The sequence below is a fragment of the Leucoraja erinacea genome, unplaced genomic scaffold (assembly GCF_028641065.1).
Source record: "Leucoraja erinacea ecotype New England unplaced genomic scaffold, Leri_hhj_1 Leri_1016S, whole genome shotgun sequence".
NCBI classification, from domain to species: domain Eukaryota; kingdom Metazoa; phylum Chordata; class Chondrichthyes; order Rajiformes; family Rajidae; genus Leucoraja; species Leucoraja erinaceus.
In genome coordinates this window covers 7,501-20,297 of record NW_026575249.1, presented here as the reverse complement: position 1 = coordinate 20,297, position 12,797 = coordinate 7,501, and the positions used below count along the sequence as shown (strand labels likewise).

General features: G+C 49.9%; 1 protein-coding gene across 1 annotated transcript in view; it reads left to right on the top strand.

The window, feature by feature from the left end:
* Positions 1 to 204: 204 nt before the first annotated feature.
* LOC129715107 (uncharacterized) overlaps positions 205 to 12,797 on the top strand; it is a gene marked incomplete at its 3' end in the record, with an annotated part of 19,770 nt that continues 7,177 nt past the window's right edge. The window contains exons 1-2 of the mRNA XM_055664973.1: positions 205 to 252; positions 4,154 to 4,522. Of these exons, the coding sequence (XP_055520948.1) occupies positions 205 to 252; positions 4,154 to 4,522 (417 nt within the window). The remainder of the gene's footprint in view (positions 253 to 4,153; positions 4,523 to 12,797) is intronic.

Genomic DNA, 12,797 nt, shown 5'->3' with positions numbered 1-12,797 from the left:
CCTCCACCACAGTGAGGAGGTGCTTGGAGGACTCACTGTGGTGGATGTTAATTTGTGTTTAGTGTTTATTATTGTATGATTGTATGTTTGACTGCAGGCACGAAATTCCGTTCAGACCGTAAGGTCTGAATGACAATAAAGGTATCCAATTCAATTCAATTCAATTCAGTTGGAAGCTGCCCAAGCTCAATATAAAACGGGGGAATGGAATGCCTGAATAGCATTGATCAGAAAGACCGTGCCCCGTGGCCAGTAATCACGGGTGCTGATCTTGGCATGTGTGGTGATACACGGTGCTGTGGGAGGTGTGTGTTGAGGGAGGGAGAGAGGGAGGGAGGGGAATGTGTTGGCCCACATCGCTGTTGGAGATACGATCTGCTCACCTTGTTGTGGAACTTGGACATGCCGAGACCTGGGATTGGGCTGATATTTCAGATTCTAAATTCTCTCTCATCACAGACTCCACATTGGCATTTATTAACCTCGTCACCTGCAGCGTTAAACAGACACTCATCGAAACTGGTGAATGCCAACTGTCTTCATGAACCCAGACTCAATGACCCACCAGTGTCTCCAGCCCACAGAGTCCGTCCCCTATGCTTACTTTCATAGATTGATGAACAAGGACCCCCAGATCCCATTGTACTTCCCTTTTTCCAAACTTGACGACATTTAAATAGTAATCTGCCTTCCTGCTTTTGCTACCAAAGTGGATAACCCCATTGGTCTTATTGAGGTGGATAACATCATGAGAGGAATAGATTGGGTAGATGCAGATGTCTCTTGCCCAGAGTTGGGGAATCAAAGACAGAGGACTTAACGTTAATGTGGGGGAGAAGGATTTAATAGAAATCTTAGGGGTAACTTTTTAATGCAAAGGGTGGTGGGTGTATGGAACGAGCTGCCAGAGGAGGTATTTGTGGGGGGAGAGGGAGGAGGGAGGGAGGGGGGGTTGGGGGGTGAGGTAGGGGAATGGGGGGGGGGAGGAGAGGGGGGAAGGGGGCAACAGGATGTCGGTCCCAGAGTGGTCAGCTGGGCTGGTGTGGGCACATTTTGCTGGGATGATGCACATACATGTGTGTGATCATGTACATACATGTGTGTGATCATGTACATACACATGTGTGTGATCATGTACATACATGTGTGTGATCATGTACATACATGTGTGTGATCATGTACATACATGTGTGTGATCATGTACATACATGTGTGTGATCATGTACATACATGTGTGTGATCATGTACATACATGTGTGTGATCATGTACATACATGTGTGTGATCATGTACATACACATGTGTGATCATGTACATACATGTGTGTAATCATGTACATACATGTGTGTGATCATGTACATACAGGTGTGTGATCATGTACATACACATGTGTGTGATCATGTACATACATGTGTGTGATCATGTACATACATGTGTGTGATCATGTACATACATACATGTGTGTGATCATGTACATACACATGTGTGTGATCATGTACATACACGTGTGTGATCATACACATGTGTGTGATCATGTACATACAGGTGTGATTTAGGTTCTGGGGTGTGGACGTACAGGTGTGTTGATCCTGAATCCACCCCTACATACATGACAGGTGTGTGGGATCATGTACATACAGTTTGTGGTGTGATCATGTACATACACGTGTGTGATCATGTACATACATGTGTGTGATCATGTACATACACATGTGTGGGATCATGTACATACACGTGTGTGATCATGTACGTACACATGTGTGCGATCATGTACATACGAGGTGCAGTTGTATGTATCATTTAGGTGTTGATTAGGGTCTGGGGTGTATTTTAGTTGTACTGTTCATGCTGGGACATTGCCCTTCATCCTGAATCACACACTGTGGCAGGTGGAGTGTATTTTTGCTAGAGGGATGCCCTAGAACATGTACATGTACACATAGGTGATCAGGTCCGCCACAGTGGCAGCGCGGGATGCTGCCTCACAGAGCCACACATGGTTGAATTCCTGACCCCCGGATGCTGTCTGTACGGAGTTTTGGAGCACGTCTCTCCCTGTGACCCACGTGGGTTTTCTCCGGGTGCTCCGGTTTCCTCCCACATCCCAAAGTCGTGCAAGTTTGTAGGTTCATTGGTTTCTGTAAATTGTGGCTCGTGTGTCGGGAGTGGATGAGAAGGTGGGATAACATAGAACTAGTGTGAACGGGTGATCGCTGGTTGGTGTGGACGTGCTGGGGCCGAAGGAGCCTGTTTCCGTGCTGTATCTCTAAAACTAAACTAAACTATAGGATGAATCCTTAAAAATGGTTTTAGGGAATCTGAGTTTAATGTAGGCAGAACTGCATCCACACAGTAATGTTTATTAGTGGGTGTGGAAGGAGGGTAGTTTATGTGGAGTCACAGTTTCTTTTTAGATCAATTTAGATGTGTACGGCCGACTGTTGGGGCCTGGCCTGTTTGCTGTACTGTTTACAGAATTGCTTTAAATATGTCCATGAAAATTTACCTACTAGATCGGAAGGCTGAGTTTAGACTATTTTTCCCCCCAGGTTTTGGTCCCCAGGGCACAGAACCTGAGTAGGGGTGACCTTACAGACCAATATAATAAAACCATGGGGTTGCATAAAAAGTCGATGAATCTCCGTAGGCTGAAGTTTAGTGATCCCAGGTTCCCCAGGAAGTCCCCTAACGTGTTAAAAATTACGGGACAGTTTTGAGAAACTAAAAATTATTCCACCTAACAGTAAAATACGGTGGAACACGCAGGATTTGTCTAGAGTGGGCAGCCAGAGTTCTATCACCACATACACCAGACATTTGTTTAGTAGGTGTTCATTGCGCCACAGTTACCCTTGATCATACAATGATTTGTACCCGGAGCTTTCCACGTTCTCCCAGTGACCCCCCCCTTGCATCCCCCATTCATCCCACATTCCACCCAAGTTTGGGTTCCCCCTGTAAATTTGGTCGGGTGTCCGGAAGTGGATGAGAGGTGGGATCCATTAGAACGCCGCTGGACTTGCCCCTGTTTCCAGGTGCAGTGTCTTGCCCCCCCCTAATTTACCCTCCACCATTACAAAAATGCCCCATGCATCCCATAACAGGCTGTGAATGAGGTTTGGATATGTGCCCCAGAGGAGATTTCCCCCCCCCCATTGTCCATCCCCGGGCCTGTGGCTGTATTCCTGTTCTATGTTGTAAATATTCCCATGAAATTTTTCATCCCCCATAGACGAATGTTTTCCCAGGATCCCACAAGAGGCAGTAGGCGGTGATTTACAGACCCATTAAAAACCCCATTGCATAAACCCCCCCATAGTATTTTTCCCCCAGGTTCGGGAATCGAAAACTACAAGGACTAACGTTAAAATACGGGGCTAACAGTACAAAACGTTGGTGAGGCCGCAGATCTAATCACCCAGCACCAGGAAGGAAGTAAGTTTATTGGCCAGATATTCACATACAATGAATTTGTTTTGGTGCTCCGCCCACAAGTAACAAGACATACAGTGACATTTACCCCCCCGTTCCCCCCCTTCCCCCCCACTTCCTCCCCCCCCATTTTCCTCACCCCCTCCCCCTCATCCCCCATTTACCCCCCCCCATTCATCCCCCATTTACCCCCCCCATTTCACCCCCCCTTTCATCCCCCATTCATCACCCCCCCATTCATCCCCCATTCATCCCCCATTTCATCCCCCCCCATTCATCCCCCATTCATCCCCCATTTACCCCCCCCATTTACCCCCCCATTCATCCCCCATTCATCCCCCATTACAGACCCCCCCCCATTCACCCCCCCCATTACCATCCCCCATTTACCCCCATTCATCCCCCCCATTTACCCCCCCCATTTACCCCCCCCCCATTCATCCCCCCATTTCACCCCCCCCATTCATCCCCCATTTACCCCCATTCATCCCCCATTCATCCCCCCCATTTTCCCCCCCCATTCATCCCCCATTCATCCCCCCCCCCCATTCATCCCCCATTCACCCCCCATTCATCCCCCATTTCATCCCATTGATGGGGGCAGGGGTTTACAATGCTGACGTCAGGAAAAGCTCCCACGTGACGCAGGAGCAGACCCCCCCCTGTGGGGGGGGGTGGGGGGGCAGCGGGCTGCGGGATTGGCCGGGCGGGCTGTCCGTCAGGGAGGGGGCGGGCTGCGAGAGCGGAGGGAGCGGATACATTGTCGCGGCGCGAGAGGGGGTTCCCCGGGGACCCCCCGAGTGGATACATTGTCGCGGCGTCAGGGGGCTTCCCCCCGGGACAGGTTGGATACATTGTCGTGGCGTCACAGGAGCAAGAGGGGAACCTCCGTCTGGGCCGCCCGACCCACCGGCTCCGTCTCGCGCTGCTGCCGCCGCCTGGGCGCCTCGTCCACGTCCACCTCGTCCACCAGCGGCTGCTCAGCCCGTCTGCTCTTCCTCTCCTTCTCCCCGCAGCCTCCAGCTCTCTACAACCTGGAACAAGCGCCCAGTCTCTCTGGCATCATGGGCGACAAGTCCGGCACGAGGGTGGGTGTATCGTTCTCCATTTTATTGCCCCCTTTTAGAATGTACATGCCCCCCCCCCCCCCCCTCTCGTTGACCGCCCGCCGCGTTATTTAAAGCAACATTGCTCTCTTGATCCTTCCCCCCCCCCCCCCCTCCCCCACACCCCTCACCTTCCACCCACTTCCACCCCCCTTCCACCCCACTCCCACCCACTCTGCTCTGCCGTTTCCCCCCCCTTGCACGCAGACCAGCTACAGCCAGGGTTTTGTTGGTTTCGTGACCAGACCTAGATAGAGCCCTGGGCCTCTGCGTCCTCAACACGTTTTTGGTCCGTCCTGCTTAAATTAATAAAACCCATTCAGTGGATATATTTTTATATATAAAACATATATGTTCCTGTCTCCATTCCTGTTTGCGATTACAGACCCGAACAGCCCTGCTCCTGAATAATTCAGCCCGCAATGACTCGACCACGTCTCTGCTCAGGGAGAAGGAACCCTGTTTTCTCCCCTCCCCCCCGCACTCACTGTCCCCCTATCCCCCTATCTCCCCTATCCCCTATCCCCCTCCCCCTCCCCCTCCCCCCCCCCCCCCCCCTCCTCCTCCTCCCCCCCCACACCACCACTGTCCCTCCCCCCCCCACACACACACCACTGTCTCCCCCCCCACACACACTGTCCCACCCCCCCACTGTCTCCCCCCCCCCACACACACACCACTGTCTCCCCCCCCCCACACACACACACCACTGTCTCCCCCCCCCACACACCACTGTCCCCCCCCCACTGTCTCCCCCCCCCCCCCCACTGTCCACACCACCCCCTCCCCCCCCCACACACCACTGTCTCCCCCTCCTCCCCCCCCCCCCCCCCCCCATTCCACCCCTCTCCCCACTCTCCATCCCCTCCTCCCCGCCCAGTCAAAGTCCTGCATAATGTATGCTCCAATTACCCTCCAACCTCCCATAAAAGGAAACCCCACCCTCTTCTCAAATGATTATTTCTCAGGATTGCCGGTGTTGTCCTGAGTTTGGCCCCTCCTGTACACACACACACACACGCACGCACACACACACACACACACACACACACACACACATGCACGCACACGCACGCACACACACACACAGATACATACCCACACGCACACGCACACACACACACGCACACGCACACCTCCATTTGTGGTTGACTTGGTTACATTTCAGTAATGAGACCTGGTTGAATGTTTCCTTGCCTGTGTATCCTCACAGAACAGTATGTCAACAGGCCCTTCGGTCCACAACATTCCTGCTGAACATGATGTTGTTAAACTCATCTCTTCTGCCTATGTGATCCTTATCCCTCCATTCCCAGCATATCCATGTGCTGATCCAAAGGCCTCTCAAACACCACAATCGTATCTGCCTCCACTACTCGAGAGAGTTTTATTGTCAATGTCCCAAATCAGAACAATGAAATTCTTACACAACACATTTGAAAAAACACCATAAAAAGAAGAAAAATTAGTTGTGTATAACACAAACAAAACTGGAGTAAAGACAAAACCAATGTCCCAAATCCATGTCCTGCCGTTTATTTGGAGGTAGTGTTTAATTGCCTGATGGTTGTTGGGAAGAAGCTGCTCCTGTTCCTTCTTCCTGAGGGCAGGAGTGAGTTGAGAGCGGGGCCAGGGTGTGGGTCTCTGATGATGCTGGCTGCCTTTTTGAGGCAGCGACTCATGTAGATCACTTTGATGGTGACCCTCTGGAATATAAAAACATCACCTTTAAACCTTTCACCTAATGCCCGTGGTAGTCTTTGACATTTCCAAGATGGAGAGTCAAACTGGTTCTGACTGGTTGTCCTATCTCTGCCTCTCAGAATGTTATATTTCTATCATTTACATTTTAAATGATATAGTACCTGCCTGAACTACCTCCTCTGGCAGCTCGTTTCATAAACCCACCCACCTCTGTGTGAAAAAGTTGCCTCTCAGGTTCCTATTAAATCTTTCTCCCCTCACTTCACCTGATCTAGTCCCCTCATGATCTTATACACCTCTATAAGATCACCCCTCATCTACCTGGGCTCAAAGGAATAAAGTCCTTACCTGCTCAACCTCTCCCTGTAGCTCAGGCCCCTCAAGTCCTGGCAACATTCTCGTAAATCTTCTCTGCACACCCATTCAATTGGACAGGCACATTGGATAGGAAAGGTTTGCAGGGAAATGGGCTAAATGCAGGCAGGTGGGACTAGTGTAGATGGGGCATGTTGGTTAGCATGGACTTGATGGGCCAAAGGGCCTGTTTCCATACTGTAACTTCCAATCAGTCAATCAATCTATCTAAGGACAGAAAGTGCTGGAGTAACTCAGCGGGTCAGGCAGCATCTGTGGGGAACATGGATCAGTGACCGAGTCTGGAAAAGGGTCCCACCCAAAATGTTACCTGTCCATTTTCTTCAGGGAAGCTGCCTGACCCATTGAGTTCCTCCAGCACTTTGTCCTTTTTTGTAAACTAGCACCTGCAGTTCTTTGTTTCTATAATCTATTTATTTACCATATTCCCCAGCTAATTTTATGATGCTGTACACCTATATAAGCTTTTAATTTCTTGCACCTACGAATGTTATTCTCTCTGGGTCTGTTCCTGAACTTCCATCAGGTCATCCTTCACGCCTGGGAGAACAAGCAGCTCTGTAGGACTTTGGTCGGGCCACATGTGTAGTATTGCGTGCAGTTCAGGTCATGCCCATTACAGGATGTAGAGGCTTTAGAGACGGTGCAGAGGAGGTTTACCAGAATGCTGCCTGGATTACAGGGCTTCAGTTACAGGGAGACAGAGGGTGGACAGACTTAGATTGTTTTCTCTGGAACGTCGGAGGTTGAGAATAGACCTTGTAGAAACATGTAAAGTTATGAGAAAGGCAGGACCTTTGTCTGAGAGTGGAAATGTCAAGGATAAGAGGCAGTCTTTTTAAGATGAATGGGGGGAGAATTTGGATAGGTCATAAGATCAGAATTAGGCCATTCAGCCCATCGAGTCTAAACTGCCATTCAATCATGGCTGATCTATCTCTCTCTCTCTCCTAACCCCATTCTCCTGCCTTCTCCCCATAACCTCTGACACCCGTACTAATCAAGAATCTATCCATCACTACCTTAAATATATCCACTGACTTGTGGCCTCCACAGCCGTCTGTGGCAACGAATTGCACAGATTCACCACTCTCTAGCTAAAGAAATTCCTCCTCATCTCCAGCCTAAAGATACGTCCTTTAATTGTAAGGCTGTGCAGTGGTCCTAGACTCTCCCACTAGTGGAAACATCCTCTGCAGTTCAGTTGAGTTTATTGTCACATGTACCGAGGTACAGTGAAAAGCTTCTGTTGCATGCTAACCAGTCAGCAGAAAGACAAAACATGATTGAAATCGAGCCTAGACAAAAGTGCTGGAGAAACTCAGCGGGTGAGGCAGCATCTATGGAGCGAAGGAAATAGGCAACGTTTTGGGCCGAAACCCTTCTTCAGACCCCGATTACAATCGAGCCTTTTCACATCCACTCTGTCCAGGCCTTTCAAAGTTTAGTGGGGATGTGTGGGGCAAGTGTTATTTACACAGAGGGTGGTGGTGGCCTGGAACATACCGCCAGGGGTGGTGGTGGAGGCAGATACGATAGTGGTGTTCAAGACAGGCACATGGATATGCAGGGAATGGAGGGATATGGATCACATGCAGGGGGAAGGGATCAGTTTAGCTTGGCACAAACGGCCTGTTCTTGTATTGTATTCAAATTGTATTGTCATTGTCTCAATTTGAGACAACAAAATGAATTTCCCTTTACAGTCAGTATCATAAAAAAAATCATTAAAAAAAGTTCTGAGTTTTAAGTGATTTATGAAAGTGATTTAAGAAAGGGAAATCATTCTTGACTAATCTTCTGGAATATTTTGAGGATGTGACAAGTAAAATGGATGAAGGGGAGCCAGTGGATGTAGTGTATCTAGACTTTCAGAAAGCCTTTGATAAGGTCCTGCACAGGAGACTGGTGACTAACATTAGAGCACATGGTATTGGGGTAGGGTGACATGGATAGAAAATTGGTTGGCAGACAGGAAGCAAAGAGTAGGAGTGAACGGGTCCTTTTCAGAATGGCAGGCAGTGGCGAGTGGAGTGCCGCAAGGCTCGGTGTTGGGGCCGCAACTGTTTACCATATATATTAATGATTTGGAAGAGGGAATTAGGAGCAACACTAGCAAGTTTGCGGATGACACAAAGCTGGGTGGCAGTGTGAACTGTGAAGAGGATGTTAGGAGGTTGCAGGGTGACCTGGACAGGTTGAGTGGGAGATGCGTGGCAGATGCAGTATAATAAAGATAAATGTGAGGTTATCCACTTTGGCGGCAAAAACAAGGGGGCAGATTATTATCTCAATGGGGTTAGGTTAGGTAAGGGGGAGGTGCAGCGAGACCTGGGCGTCCTTGTACACCAGTCACTGAAAGTTGGCGTGCAGGTACAGCAGGCAATGAAGAAAGCTAATGGAATGTTGGTCTTCATAACAAGAGGATTTCAGTATAGGAGTAAAGAGGTTCTTCTGCAGTTGTATAGGGCTCTGGTGAGACCACATCTGGAGTATTGTGTACAGTTTTGGTCTCCTAATTTGAGGAAGGACATCCTTGTGATTGAGGCAGTGCAGCGTAGGTTCACGAGATTGATCCCTGGGATGGCGGGACTGTCATATGAGGAAAGATTGAAAACACTAGGCTTGTATTCACTGGAGTTTAGAAGGACGAGGGGGATCTTATAGTAACTTATAAAAGGACTGGACAAGCTAGATGCAGGAAAGAATTTCCCAATGTTGGGCGAGTCCAGAACCAGTGGCCACAGTCTTAGAATAAAGGGAAGGTCATTTAAGACTGAGGTGAGAAAAAAAGTTTTTGCCCAGAATTTGTGGAATTCCCTGCCACAGAGGGCAGTGGAGACCAAGTCACTGGATGGATTTAAGAGAGAGTTAGATAGAGCTCTAGGGGCTAGTGGAGTCAAGGGATATGGGGAGAAGGCAGGCACGGGTTATTGATAGGGGACGATCAGCCATGATCACAATGAATGGTGGTGCTGGCTCGAAGGGCCGAATGGCCTCCTCCTGCACCTATTTTCTGTGTTTCTATGTTTCTATGTAAGCCCATCTCTCCCCATGACTCCAGGCCAGGGAATATCGTGATCAATATTGTATCTGGTGTTCAACCTCACCTCCCCGCTGCACCTTGTCCAACCTCACCTACATCAGCCTCACCTTCACATACACCTGTACCTCCTGTCCGTTCACCTACTGCATATTGATGATTTGGACGAGGGGATTGAAGGCTTTGTGGCCAAGTTTGTGGATGATATGAAATAGGTGGAAGGGCAGGTAGTGTAGAGAAAGCAGGGTCTCTGCAGAAGGACTTGGACAGGTTGGGAGAGTGGGCAGAGAAGTGGCAGATGGAATACAGCGCAGCAAAGTGTGGAGTCATGCATTTTGGTCGTAGGAATAAAGTCGTAGACTATTTTCTAAATGCGGAGAGAATCCAGATATCGGAGGGGCAAAGGGACTTGGGAGCTGGTGCAGGATTCCCAAAAGGTTAATCTGCAGTCGAATCAGGAGTAAAGAAAGCAAACTCAATGCTAACATTTATTTCAGTGAGGTTTAGAGATGCAGCACAGAAACAGGCCCTTTGGCCCAACAAGTCCATATTCGCCATCGATCACTCATTCATCCTACACACTAGGGGCTGTTTAACTTTGGGATGTGGAAGATCATGCAATGTGAAATATCATTCTCTTGGAGTAACATTGCTGAGAGAATGTGACTTCTTTTACACATGTGTGTAGATTGGTGTCACTGTGAACGGTGCTCTGGGCTGTAACTCAGTGTTATGGCTGTGGCAGGTGGTGGCATATTGTGTACAATGTCTCTGCCCCAACATCACTGTTGTCAGGGGAAGTTACACTGGCCACACAACCTAAAGTCCCTTTGCATTTGCAAAATTGGAGCTTGGTTGTGCAACGGAGGTCAACTTCCTCATTTATCTTCTGCCCGACATAGAGGCTGGGCCTGTATCCTGGAGCACAGTCAGGTGACCTGGTGTATATCCAGCTCAGGCTGAGAGGCCTCTCTCTGTGTCTCTCTGTGTCTCTCTGTGTCTCTCTGTGTCTCTCTCTCTCTCTCTCTCTCTCTGTCTCTCTCTCTGTCTCTCTGTCTCTCTGTGTCTCTCTGTGTCTGTGTCTCTCTGTCTCTCTGTCTCTGTGTCTCTGTCTCTCTGTGTCTGTGTCTCTGTCTCTCTCTCTCTCTGTCTCTCTGTCTCTGTGTCTCTCTGTGTCTGTGTCTCTCTGTGTCTCTGTCTATGTGTCTCTCTGTGTCTCTGTCTCTCTCTCTCTGTGTCTCTCTGTGTCTCTCTGTGTCTCTCTCTGTCTCTCTGTCTCTCTCTGTCTCTCTGTCTCTCTCTCTCTCTCTGTGTCTCTCTCTCTGTGTCTCTCTGTCTCTGTGTCTCTGTCTCTCTCTCTCTCTCTGTCTCTCTCTCTCTCTCTCTCTCTCTCTCTCTCTCTCTCTCTCTCTCTCTCTCTCTCTCTCTCTCTCTCTCTCTCTCTCTCTCTCTCTCTGTCTCTCTCTGTCTCTCTCTCTGTCTCTCTCTGTCTCTCTCTGTCTCTCTCTGTCTCTCTCTGTCTCTCTCTCTCTCTCTCTCTGTCTCTCTCTCTCTCTCTCTCTCTGTCTCTCTCTCTCTCTCTGTGTCTCTCTGTGAGCAGGTGAAACCTGATCCAGCCACTTGCCCACAGTGTGTACAGTGTACACCAGATGTAGCTGATCATTGACCGATGTAAACTCCATTCAAACACCAGGGCCGGGAAGTGACCCCCCTGTGGTGGATATGGGGGGGGGGGGGAGTGGTGGATATGGGGGGGAAAATGGTGGGGGGGGGGGGGCAAGTGGTGGATATGGGGGGGCAAATGGTGGATATGGGGGGGCAAATGGTGGATATGGGGGGGCAAATGGTGGATATGGGGGAGCATGTGGTGGGTATGGGGAAAACTTGCAAACTCCACATAGACAGCACCAGAGGTTACGATCGAATCCAGGTCTCAGAGGTCTGACACAAGGAACTGCAGATACATGTTTACAAAAAGGACACAGAGTGCTGGAGTAACTCAGCGGGTCAGGCAGCATCTGTGGAGAACATGGATAGGTGACGTTTCACAGAGTGCTGGAGTAACTCAGCGGGTCAGGCAGCATCTGTAGAGAACATGGAACATGGATATGTGACGTTTCCGGGACAGAGGGTCGACCAGCGATCGCCCATTCACACACTAGTTTCATGCTATCCCACTTTCTCATCCACTCCCTACACACTAAGGGGACAATTTACAGAAGCCAATCAACCTACAAACCTGCAGGTCTGTGGAGTGTGGGAGGAAACTGGAGAAAACCCACGCGGTCACGGTCAGGGAGAACGTGCAAACTCCGTACAGACAGCACCCGTGGTCAGGGTGGAACCTGGGTCTGTGGCTCTGTGAGGCAGCAGCTCTACCCGCTGCACCACCGTGCCGTTAATAGATGGGGCGGACTGTCCCGTCCCGTCCCGTCCCCAGGGTCTGTTCATGTCCATTCACAATCTGCAGGCTGTCCAGTTCAATGTTGTGTTTGACATTTCTGATTTTTCTCTCCCCCCCCCCCCCGTATCCTGTGACCAACAGCAGAGTGGGGGCGGATACAGAGGAGTCACGTATACAGGGTGTGGTTGGTTACTGTCAGGTTACAGAACAAACTGCCTGAGGCCTCAACATTAATCTACAGATAGTGCGTGTGCTGGAGTAACTCAGCAGCTCACAGAGTGATACAGTGTGGAAACCTTCAGCCCATCTTGCCCACTCCGGCCAACATGCCCCAGCTACACTAGTCACAGTGTGATACAGTGTGGAAACAGGCCCTTCAGCCCAACTTGCCCACACCAGCCAACAATGTCCCAGCTATACTAGTCACAGAGTGATACAGTATAGAAACAGGCCCTTCGGCCCATCGTGCCCACACTGGCCAACATGCCCCAGCTATACTAGTCACAGAGTCACAGAAACAGGCCCTTCAGCCCAACTTGCCCACACTGGCCAACATGCCCCAGCTACACTAGTCACAGAGTGATACAGTGTGGAAACAGGCCCTTCAGCCCATCTTGCCCTCACTGGCCAACATGCCCCAGATACACTAGTCACAGAGTCACAGAAACAGGCCCTTCAGCCCATCTTGCCCACTCCAGCCCAACATGTTCCAGCTTCACCAGTCACAGAGTCAC